The sequence below is a fragment of the Paramormyrops kingsleyae genome, chromosome 13 (genome assembly GCF_048594095.1).
Source record: "Paramormyrops kingsleyae isolate MSU_618 chromosome 13, PKINGS_0.4, whole genome shotgun sequence".
Taxonomy (NCBI): Eukaryota; Metazoa; Chordata; class Actinopteri; order Osteoglossiformes; family Mormyridae; genus Paramormyrops; species Paramormyrops kingsleyae.
In genome coordinates this window covers 20466218-20478472 of record NC_132809.1, presented here as the reverse complement: position 1 = coordinate 20478472, position 12255 = coordinate 20466218, and the positions used below count along the sequence as shown (strand labels likewise).

Sequence of the window (12255 nt, the reverse complement as noted above, 5' to 3'; positions counted from 1 at the left end):
TAAATTTCGGTAGTTGCTTTAGTGTGACTCCATGCCTGTTTCACTGAAGTTTGGTGGGTTTAGCATAAAAGTTGTTAGAGGGGTAACAGTTTAAAAATCCTCCCAGTATAAGTCAATGGGAAGAACAGGGTCTTGGTGGGACCTCCCAAAATGATGGACAGTCCAAGAGCTTATAAAAGCACAACCCCAACAAAGGGCTTAATGTGTGGAAAGTTTGATGGTTGTACTCCAATTGTAGGAGTAGAATAATAATGACAATAATAATAAGTTGAAAACAGTATGTTGGCTTTTTCAAGCCAACATAATAATGATAGTAGTAGTAATAATAATAATAATAATGACACTTTATTGATCCCGTGGGGAAATAATAATAATGACACTTAATTTTCGCCTATGCCTCTTGCTCTCCAGGACACAGAGACGCATATGTAGGTGAGACCAAGCTTGGCAGCGAAGGGCAGACAGCTGCAGCGGCGCCCATGGAGCTAGGGGTTAAGGGCCTTGCTCAATTAATAGCTCACGGACCAGCGATCTTCCAAAAGTACAGCAAAGGAAATTAGGAAGTGTAACCTTGATTAACTGGTTTAGAGAAGGGGGTTATACTGCAGTTTTATTATGAATAGTTTGTTATGTTGTTGTTTTGGGAGATCTGCCTAGGCGGCAGAATGATTGATAGATTGATGATGACTGAGGGGCCTGTAATCTGGGGGTTAGTGCCATCGAAGGAGGCAACATGTAAATGCGGTTGTTCCGGCTCAGTGTTTCTTCATAAGGTTGTTGTACAGAAGCCAGATTCACAAATATTATTGTAGCGTTTCACTACTAAATAAGATCAACGTTTTCTTTAAACACCTTAAGAATGACATAGTCACACTTTACAAATCCGTACGCTGTTAATTTAAACCGAACAAGTCACCGAAAAAGCAACAGCCCCCCAAACAGCCACTTAAACATACAGCCTTCATTGATGAAGTTTGAATCATCACAAGATAAAAAAGATAAAATTGGATTATCATTGTATTTTTTCGTCAATGAAACTGTGAGGATACATCTGGCACCTGTGAAGGGTTCACATCGCATGTTTTTATTATTAATTTTAATTATTTTCTTCAGTAAGACACATTAACACATTGCCCTGAGGTTACACTGAAATTAAATGAAAAGTTAATTATTGCTTTTCTTACTACCTGCTTTATATACAGATTACTGACTCTCCCACAACGTCCAGTACGGTCTTTATTATTTTAAAGGGTTTTTGTTGGAATCATTTCGGAGAATTGTTGAATGCACTCGGCATTCGATTAACTGCGATCTAGGCGCGACTAGTACTGGCTGCCCATCTGAATGTATTATGTGGTGTCTACAAGCTGTAACCTTAATGTTTTTAGTAAAAAAAATACATACCGTAACTAAGGTTTATAACTAAGTAATAAACCTTAACGCGAGTTAGCTATTATTAGCCAGTAGTATCCGTATCCGGCATGTTTTGTCGACGCTCCTAGGTAGCTAGCTAGCTACGTCTACGAAAAACTGCAACAAAAAATACAGAAAAAAGGTAGGCCGAGGCCTTCGGATGCTTTCGTGTATTTTAGCTTTATGATAACATTTCTTTTTCAAAAATGCAGTTGTCGGTTGGTTTTTCGGTGTATTATGGAGGCACTCTGTCTATTTAGCGGCAATTACCGAATAGATAATTCTGTGACTTTGTGTTTGGTGTTTCTATTGGTGTGGCTTTACATTATTTGGTTGAGGGGATAAATAATAGCTAACGACGGCGAGCTGACTTTTTCGTGATGATTTAAGCAGCTTGGGTGTCCTGTAAGTTTTATTTTATGCTGAAGAGTATAATGTCTATGTGTATGAGTGTCTACCGTCGGTAATTCCTCATGTATCAGCTGCTGTAGGTATGGAATTAGGCCATCAGTGTTAAGCTTGTAGTTGGTATGTTAACCAGCTAATCGGTTAAAAATCAGTACTCTTTTTAAAGGAGAGGGTAGCCCACGACATTACACACACACACGTTCTCCCATTTAATGTACTCTATTTATCGCTATTTATGCCAAATGATATCTTCTATTACACGGACTATGAGGCGAGAATCATAATGGCATGGTTTTTGTCCTGATTTCAGTTCCGTTGAAATGTTACTTTTGTGTATTATTTACCTGGATGATAGTGTTGGTTATTTGTGCTGGAGTGTCTGTTATTTTTATTGATTTCTTAGTTACAATAATGATATCCATATATTGGAATGGTACCCTTTAAAAATACGCATCGATTTGATATCGTAATGATTTTGCCTCGTTCCGGTTTAGTCTACAGTTCCCGATGGCGTTACACGGATTTCCCATGACAACCTATATATTTAAATTTCACGAGTGTTATGTTGATGATTAGTTTTTGACATGTCTGAAAAACATTCAGATCACGTAGGTGCACATATGAGCTGAGTTCTTTCGACAGAATAATAATTTAAAAAAATTACGTTTATGATTATTATAGACACAATCCATTTTACAGTATTCTATTAATTAAACTGTATATGGTTCTTATAAGGATTATGCCAGTACTTTTATACTTTTGGTTGGTTCATTTCTTAGGTAGTATATCTCATGGGTGCTTTAAACAGCTGTGAAATTCTCATTTTGCTTGGGTCTTTTAAGGGTTTTGGTGTGATTCTGACATGTGCATAGAGCATAGGGAGAACTCCTGTTATTTCTGCTTCCCTTTAGTGTTTTCTATCTCGATTTCTCACTTGCCTCCTTTGAAATGATTAGCATGGCTCCCCACCCGATTTCCTGGCCTAGGTTCTGCATGGCCTATGTGTAGCCTTGTGGTCAGCGTCCCTGGCTTGTGGAAGGCGGTCACCCAGAGATGAAGGGTACCCACCAGAAGAACTCTGTGCGGATCCTGTCTGGCCGGGAGCGAGGCGCTCAGAACTGTGGCTCTCAGCGTCTCCTCCAGCAGCTGGTGGAGGAGAAAGCCCGCTGGATGAAATGGCAAAGCCAGGTGAGAAAGCCTGGCTCTTATTGCGAGTTTATTCTGCTGCCAGGTCTCACACACTCTTTTAGCAACCAGTAAGATCTCGCCAGACTTTTATCATACAATATAATAGTGCTCATATAAAAAACTCTTGGAATATGATTAAATCCAGTCTCTGATTAGAAGAAATATAAAATAGGAATGCAAGTTTCAATGTCCGAATGTAAAATAGGAATGTATCTGTATAGCATGGCTTTTGTGTTGTCTGGGGGGGAAAAAATGAAGAAACATGAAGAGTTCTGTTTCTAAGGTAATAAATATATAGCAATGATAATAACGGTACTATTATCTAGAATGGCGAATCATCTAGCGTCATTTTTGGCGCACACATTAATAGGTGTGACAATCTGATTAAGCGTGCCTCTGGTATGATGCTTTCAAAGTTCTAAGTTCCATAATGGGTATTAAGGTGCCTTTTGATTGTGTATATCCTGCTGTTGTTAAAACCACATTTTGTAATTTTGATATTTGGGATTTTATTCTTGAAGTCAGTTAGATTATATTTTGTATGTTCACTACTCATTGCCTAACAAGCAAACATTTGATGGTTTCAGCCATCTTTTGACGTATTGAATTGATTATAGGCTTTTGTGAACTGCATGTGTTAGGCCTGGTTAGAGTTTGAGCTTGACTGTTGGCAAGTCATCACTGCTTTGCAAATGTCTCCGCAGAAGGTAGAGCTACCAGACAATCCACGGTCGACATTCTTGCTGGCTTTCAGCCCAGATAGGTAAGAATGCCATTTGACGTAGTTTGTTCTTGTTGTTATAAATTTGGAAATAAATGACGTAGTTGTCATAAATTTGCAAATATGCTTCATGGAAATATCAGCGAGTAATACTAAAAATAATAGTTTTTATTTCCTCATTTGTAGGACACTAATGGCATCTACTCATGTCAACCATAACATCTACATCACGGAGGTGAAGACAGGAAAGTGCATTCACTCTTTGGTGGGCCATCGGCGCACCCCTTGGTGTGTGACATTTCACCCCACCATCTTGGGTTTGGTGGCTTCTGGGTGCCTCGATGGGGAGGTCCGCATCTGGGACCTGCACGTGAGTGGATTTGTGGCGTTTTGTTTTGGTCTGTGTAGTTTATTGTGATTCTGCGTGACTGCTGACGCCAGTCATCTTCTCTTGTATTTCCGTGCATATGGTGATGCAACTTAAAAAAAAAAGCTGTGGTAGTTCCTCATGAGTCATTGATTCTTTAGTAAAATGCTGCTGCCTGCTTCCGCATGTTTGCCTTGCTCAGGGCGGCAGTGAGAGCTGGTTCACAGAGAGCAATGTGGCCATAGCCTCCCTGGCCTTCCACCCAACCGCCCAGCTCCTCCTCATTGCCACCAACAATGAGGTTCATTTCTGGGACTGGAGCCGGCGAGAGCCCTTTGCTGTTGTCAAGACCGCCAGCGAAACTGAGAGAGTCCGGTATGCTGCATCCTCCTCTCCATGTCTGGCTATTCCAGTTTTAACACTGTCCATGTACCACTGGTGGATAGTTCAGGTCCGGAAAATAAAAATATAGATCAGGATTTTGTTTCAACCAACCAGTTGAGTATAAATTGTCACAGGGTGCGTTCGACTTGGGCTTAAGTCTGTCTGTAGCTGACGTGATATGGAGCGAGATCTGCTGGCGGCTGCAGGGGTGGAGTATAAACTGACTGCAGCCAATTGGGACAACTTCTACTTCTCTTAGTGTGCAAGACCTGACTGCAGTGACCGCACTGCCAGAAGGGTGTAGATAAATCTATACAAATATCACCTGTACGCACATTAATTCTTTTACAATAACCAACTCCTGATCCAAACTGTTAGCAGTGGAAAAAAATAAACTATTGTGTAAAGTGGCCCTGTGTAAAAAGATAGTTGCCAGGAAAAAGATCAAATACATTTATTTCAAGGAATCAGTTTTTATTGTCATGTACAGAGTACAATGCAATTCTTACTTGAATGTCTTCTTCACAGACTAGACGATTAAACAAAGCAGCGCAACATTGCAGTAACTAACAATAAATAAACAACCAACTTACGTGTACTATTAGAGCATTTATTTCATTTATTTAAACTTTATTTGACCAATTAAATTAACTGAAAACCAGTTCTCACTGCTTTATCTGCTTTTTGGGAGATGGCAGATAACGCATCTGAACTTCCTGGGATTCAAATGTCATGCGTATGATTAAAATCTTCAGCTAATAAGGGCAAAGTTGTGTTGTCATGGAGGCGGTTCCAGTTTGTGCAGCCGGTTGAGAGGTGCTGCACGATCTGTTTTAAGTCCTCTTGTTCTCGCGAGGTTTTTGCACCATGTGACATGGACACACGTGGTGTTGTTTTGCAGTGCCGGCTTATGTCGGACAAAAAAAATCAAACCATGATGCATTGCATCAGGACCAGAATGCATTGCTTTAAGCCAGCGCTGTAAGTGGCTGCATGAAGTTGAACGCACCCACAGTTACAGTTTATCCAGCTGTGTGGCTCATACAAAATCTTGGTCTGGATTTTCACTTTCTGGACCTGAACTATCCACCTCTGCCATGAACTAATGAGAGGAATGTTACTTTACCATTTGTTTCAGGTTAGTGAGGTTTGATCCTTTGGGGCACAATCTTCTGACTGCCATTGTGAACCCTTCAAACCAGCAGGTGAGTATATTGTGTTGGATTTTATTTTGATGTAAATGGGAAACACACTCAGGAACATGAAATTGACATCAGGACGTTAATGACCGGACTAGGGAAACATACTCTAACACGGACTTAAATACACAGCAGGTCGAAGTCACTGTACTCACACCCACTGAGTAGCAAAAAAGCAGCGTTAGCGTTCTATTTGAATGCCGCAAAAAACACATGTGAAATGGGAAAGTGCTATCATGCGATTGATTATACAAATAGATTAACACGAAATAGCAGCTATCTTTTTAGAGATTGCCAGAAACTGAATAAGTAAGTATAGGACGTGGATCGGTCACGCATGGCCGATACCCGATCTGTCAAATAAGTCTGGATCGGCGCCGATACCGATCCAAATATTGGATTGGTGCATCTCCTTTCGGCAAACTATCTTGGGGGATTTCAAAATACTGGAATAGCGTTGCTTTTTAAAGTATAGTAGAAATACCGTGTTCCTGAGTATATTGTCTGGACAGCATCATTAATTGGATCACCCAAGCCACCATGTTTAATTCGAAAATACTGTCGTTAGTTTGGCCAGTAGGTACTAAAAATGGTTCTAGATCTACCTCTGAGGAATTAGTCGGGCTGAGTTCTTGTGGTGTAAGCGAAACAAAAGTTGCTGGTTCCAGAAAAAAGTTCCTGCAGTGTAAAAACTCCTATAACTGCTTCAAATTATCTGTATTACGAAAAATTGTAACTTTTTGAAGAGAATAAATGCAGTACTTTGTTACTGAAACACAGCGCTTAGGGGCATCAAAGGGAAAGACGAGGAGATTGGAGATTTATCTTTGTGAACAGGATAGTTCTGTTTGTTGCTATTACTGTCCATCTATTCATCCATCCATTTTCTGAATTATCCTATTATTCTCTGGGAGGGTTCGAAGCCTATCCCGGAGGCTACGGTTGCAAGGCAGGGAACAAACCAGGATAGGGTGCCGGCCCATCAAAGGGCACACTCACACACCATTAACTCACACATGCACAACGACGGGCAATTTGGTAACTCCAGTTGACCTCAGCATGTTTTTGGACTGTGGGGGGAAACTGGAGTACCCAGAGGAGTCCCCATGATGACACAGGGTGCTCCCAGAGGCCACCATGGCACACCTTATTTCCCCCCTATTATTACTGTATTTATTCAAATTGATTTATATGTTATATTAGCATGGGTGAAAATCTACACCCACAAATGCATTTGATCAGATACAAAACTGTAACTGCAATGACAGGGAACCTAAGAGTGAAAATGCAGCTTGCAACCACCATCTTATGAGCATAGCAATTTACCATCTAGACTTATTATGTGAAAGATTGTAGAGGTCAGTACTTCTAAAAGTTAAAGGCACAAGATGATTTTCTGAATATTTATTAAAGTTTATAGTAAATTTTATATTGATTTTTGATCAGTTGCCTCCCTGTTTAGCAAATTGTATACATAGCAGTCTGGTAGCTGGACACCAAAATGTATCATGAGGAACTAGGTGAAATTTATTGTGGGGGAATTTAGATGTGTCCCTTACTCCAGTCCCGTCTGGTCAGTGGTCGCACATGAAAGAACAGGCACAGATCTGATAAACATAATGTCACGCAAAGTGCTTCAGTGGACTCCAGGGTTTGCTCACACTGTATGTGTGTGTGTCTGAAAAGGAGCGTGATTAACCACATTTAACCTTTCAGAACATGAGTTTAGCCATCAGGCAAAATAGTCACTTGTTCGCCAATATTCCTTGTTTTGTGGGCAAAGAGTTGGTATATTGTATATATACAGAGTTGGTATATTGTATATATACAGAGTTGGTATATTGTGTATATATACAGAGTTGGTATATTGTGTATATATACAGAGTTGGTATATTGTGTATATATACAGAGTTGGTATATTGTGTATATATACAGAGTTGGTATATTGTATATATACAGAGTTGGTATATTGTATATATACAGAGTTGGTATATTGTGTATATATACAGAGTTGGTATATTGTGTATATATACAGAGTTGGTATATTGTGTATATATACAGAGTTGGTATATTGTATATATACAGAGTTGGTATATTGTGTATATATACAGAGTTGGTATATTGTGTATATATACAGAGTTGGTATATTGTGTATATATACAGAGTTGGTATATTGTGTATATATACAGAGTTGGTATATTGTGTATATATACAGAGTTGGTATATTGTGTATATATACAGAGTTGGTATATTGTATATATACAGAGTTGGTATATTGTGTATATATACAGAGTTGGTATATTGTGTATATATACAGAGTTGGTATATTGCAGATATACAGAGTTGGTATATTGTAAGTGAAAGAACCAAAGGCTAAAACACTTTGACTTGTAAGTACTGATCTTCTTGATTGTAGCTAATCCCTTGGAAAATACTGTAAATAAGAGCTTTTTTTGGCACCCGTCTTGTATTTCTTCTCTGAGCTCACTTGCAAAGAAGCACAAAGAAATTGTACCTCGAATCTACTGTAGGCCTTTTTGGATAAAAGTGTCAGTTAAATCTAGATGAGTTACATGTACATTATACTCACAGAAAAAAAACTCAACTGGCCGTTCCCCCTCCATGTATACCATTGTTGTATCTGTTACAGTTCTTTCTGTTTTGGTCATAGTGCAAAAGAAATGCAATAGAAATAATAATAATAAAAAAAATTGTATATAAAACATTTTCAAACATGAACAGTAACACACACAAAGGAATACAAGTCACCACCTAACTGGTGGGAAAGATTCTGCAAATTGTCATGTAAGAGGAATGTGCAGTAAATGATACTTTTGGACCTACTTATCACAAGAAGGACTCGCGGCATTCGGGTAAATTCACATTTCACACTTTCACATTTATAGGTGGTCCTTCCAATACTTCTAGAAATTACAAGTTGTTGAGTGTGGTATGCGTATGCATTAGATGGGCGGAGCAAGTGATGGGGCTGTCCGGAGAACACAATGCTGTCATTTTCGAATATTGGATAAAGTTTAAATATCAGCTCACAATATCGGCCAAGACTGACACATTGGACTGATGCCATTATCCTGATTTTAAAGAAACATCTGCCAATACCAGTATATTGTAAACTCTGTTCAGCTGTTACTTAAACTCGTTGCACTACTTTTGCAATCAGCCCTTTATTCCTCAACTGGAATTGAGTAATTAAGATTAAAAAAAAAAAAAAAAAAAATTATTTGAATCCCTTGTGCTGGGCTATAAAATGTTGACATTCTGATGGCAAGTGTTTGTTTACTTTTTGGTATTTGTGAGATATTCTTTAATGGAATATTCAAATTCTTTTATTACGTTATTCAACAAATTTGTTGTTAGATAATCGGGATTACTCAATGCAAAAATAATTGTTAGGTGCAGCCCAAGACTTTATTTACACCCCAATGTGCCCCTGAGACAGTTTTTATTTTTTTGCCAGCTAACTGGAGGTTGGGCATGTACAGTGAATAATTATAGCATTTGTGTGTCTGTTATACTCCTTCCTGTTATGTCATGGAAAATGTTGGTCATAAACATATGACAAATATATAATATAAATAGCATTTAAGACATGGACATTAAGACATACACAAAGAAATACAGTTAACTACCTAACTGGTGGGGAAAGATTGTGCAAATTGCCATGTAAGTGGGATATGCAATAAATGAATAGGTGTAGTTTCAGAGTAATGTATCACGACTGGGACATTCAGGTAAAAACACATTTATTGGCTTTCACAATTCCAGGTAATCCATCCTGTAATTCTTTATTGTTGAGACTGCGGGTGTGGGGAGAGTAGGGATTAGATGGGAAAGGGGTGGTAGGGCTCTCTGGAATAGATTGTTGTTTTTCCGACAGCATCTTTTGTAGTGAGTATACAGTGGAACCTCGGTTGTCGAACGTCTCACATCGTACAATTCAGTTCTCAAAAATGTCTGTCAAACGTATTTTCAGTTCTTGTTCAACGTGTGTGTATGAGATGGCCTACCGCTTAACGCTCATGTATGTAATGAACATCGAAGCGGAGTTGTTTTGTTTATGTTGTCTGTTATTAAAATGCTGTATCTATTATGTTGAGAATCTTGCTCAGAGCCCCTGAGATTGAACTAGCAGCCCTTGGCTTATGAGTTCATGTCCTTGAGCAGTGTGCCCTCTGTGATATTTGTCCTCTGCGTTCACTGTCCCTTTGCCTTCTTGCCCTCGCAGAATGACGATGACGCGGAGGTGCCCATGGACAGCGTGGAGATGCCGCACTTCCGGCCACGCTCCTTCCTGCAGTCTCAGCCTGTTCGGCGGACTCCCATCCTTCACAACTTCCTGCACATCCTCTCTTCCCGTAGCTCAGGGGTGCAGGCCGGGGAGCAGATTCCTGGCCCGTTGCCCAGCGCTGAAGCCCCCGGTCTGCCGTCGGGCCGCTACGCGCTGCGGGAACGTCCAGCCTATCACACGTGTGTGCAGCACCTGGGCATGGTGTGCTTCTGTAGTCGCTGTTCGGTGGCTCGCAGTGCCAGCTCCGCCGATGAATCGCACTCGTCCAGCCTCCCGGACCTCCTGCCCCATGCCTCCACCTTCTCCTCTGCCCGAACGGAGCCACGGCCGCCCTCGGAGCCGCGCTCTGCAGGCCGGGCCTCTGCCTTCAGCAGCGTCTATGGCAGCGCCGCCGGGAACTCGCTACGCAACCTGTCATCGGGGGCGAACCGCCGAGGCTCTCTGGGGCTCGTGGCGAATCCAGCCCTTGGCCAGGTGGGGTGTGAACCCACTGAGCCCCTGGCAGGCAGCGACTGGACAAGCAGCGTGCTGAATGTCCGCACAGAAGCAGGGCCTGGCGGCGTGATGCCCGACGGAGGTCCTGGAGGCAGCGGAATGCCTCCTCCCAGGACTAGCGCCTCCTCCGTCAGCCTGCTCTCTGTGCTGAGGCAGCAGGAGGGCACTTCTGCATCCCCCGTTTACACGTCCAACACGGAAGGGCGGGGCTGTCCCCAGCCTGGGACAGGGCCTGGCACTTCTAGTGGAAATACAAGGGGTTCGGCCAGCACCAGCTGCGGGCACCAGCCCCTATCTGAGGGTGGCAGGAAGAGTTCCATCCGCAATGTCCTGCAGTGCAATCTGAGCCGATACTTCATGGAGTACGACCGCATGCAATCTATGGAACAGAACCTGGGCGCCGGATCGCCTGGTGAGGGCGCCACCCAGCAACAGGCAGAGGAGCTTCTCAACAATAACATGGACCCTGAACGGCCTGGCCCCTCTCACTACCAGCCTCCACACTCTGCAGAGAGCAGCCCTGGGCTTCCTCGCAGCCATCCCAACCGCTGCCGCGCCTGCCACAACCTGCTTACCTTCAACCATGACACGCATCGTTGGGAGCGTGCCGGCCAGGCTTCCACCCCTGGCCCTGGACCCGAGGAGGGCATCGCCTGGCAGCCGGCAGGCTCTGCCTTTGAAGCCTTTGCTCAGGGTGGCCCGCGTGAGGGCCCACCTCCTGAGAGGAGGGGACCGGCCGAAGCCCACATGAGTGCCCATGTTGCTGGGCCTGTAGCTGCCCAATCCTTTTCTCCAGGATCAGGGTCATCCAGACAGCAGGGGGAACAGACTGTAGGGCTGGTGTACAGCCAAGAGACAGGCCAGTGGGAGCGAGTTTACCGGCAGTCTGCCGCTGGCCGCACTGGGAATGTAGCACAAGACGCCTTAAACCCAGACATGCCTGAGGAGAGCTCTGATGAGGATTCCTTGCGCAGGTGAGGCTTGTGGGTCTATTCGTGTCCTGTAGAGAGCTCTTGTCATTGATTACATGACTGATGGAATGTACATACTTGACATGGTTTTAAGGCTGTGGAATTTGAGCGGTTCCACTGGTTATGCTGCATAGCTGAAACGCAGCGATGTCTCTGAGATATACAGGCTTGCAGGTAAACTGCCCAGAGACCTGCATGCAATAGCTGTGGACTCCCTTTTTAGAATACACATTTACTCTTTTTGATATTAAGAAGAGGAATTAATGTGCTTCTGGGACCAATCCGCTGCTGCCGCAAGTACTTGTTAGCCTTATAACTCAAAAAGTTAAGGAAGAAAAGCCCAGCTGTAGAAGACACTTGATCTTATGAACAGTAATTAAAAAAAATATTTTATGGGTCTTTTTTAAACTTTATGCACATATTGTAGGGGTGAAGATCTGGAGCTTATCAAATTTGAGGCAAATGGCACTAAAACTAAATGATATTGGAACGATGAATATATATTCCCAGAGATCATTGTCCCCCTCTTGATCCCTACTCTTCACATACCTCCCAACCTCTTTCTCTATTGTAATGATCTAATCCAAAGCGTAAACTGCAAAGCGGAACCAACAGTAATGGGCGTGTCCAAATCCATTTTGCTATTTTGATGCAGGAAAAAACTGACTTTGCGCCAGCGCAAGGCTGAAAAAGGGTTGTCCTAACTCTCAATTATTCAGACATATGCTTTGGCTGTAACATGCAATGAACTTTATTGACGCGTTACTTCACCTTTGAAAGGCAGCGGCACATGATCAACT

The 12255-nt window shown here is 42.3% G+C and overlaps 1 protein-coding gene across 2 annotated transcripts in view; it reads left to right on the top strand.

Annotated features, from left to right (window-relative positions):
* The first annotated feature begins 1048 nt into the window (after positions 1-1048).
* The window catches only part of ambra1a (autophagy/beclin-1 regulator 1a), a 55841-nt gene continuing 44634 nt past the window's right edge, over positions 1049-12255 (top strand). For both annotated transcript variants that reach the window (XM_023817141.2, XM_023817139.2), the window contains exons 1-7: positions 1049-1555; positions 2808-3009; positions 3714-3772; positions 3917-4100; positions 4300-4472; positions 5620-5686; positions 9927-11458. In XM_023817141.2, coding sequence (XP_023672909.2) covers positions 2875-3009; positions 3714-3772; positions 3917-4100; positions 4300-4472; positions 5620-5686; positions 9927-11458 — 2150 coding nt within the window. In that variant the 5' untranslated portion in view covers positions 1049-1555; positions 2808-2874. The remainder of the gene's footprint in view (positions 1556-2807; positions 3010-3713; positions 3773-3916; positions 4101-4299; positions 4473-5619; positions 5687-9926; positions 11459-12255) is intronic.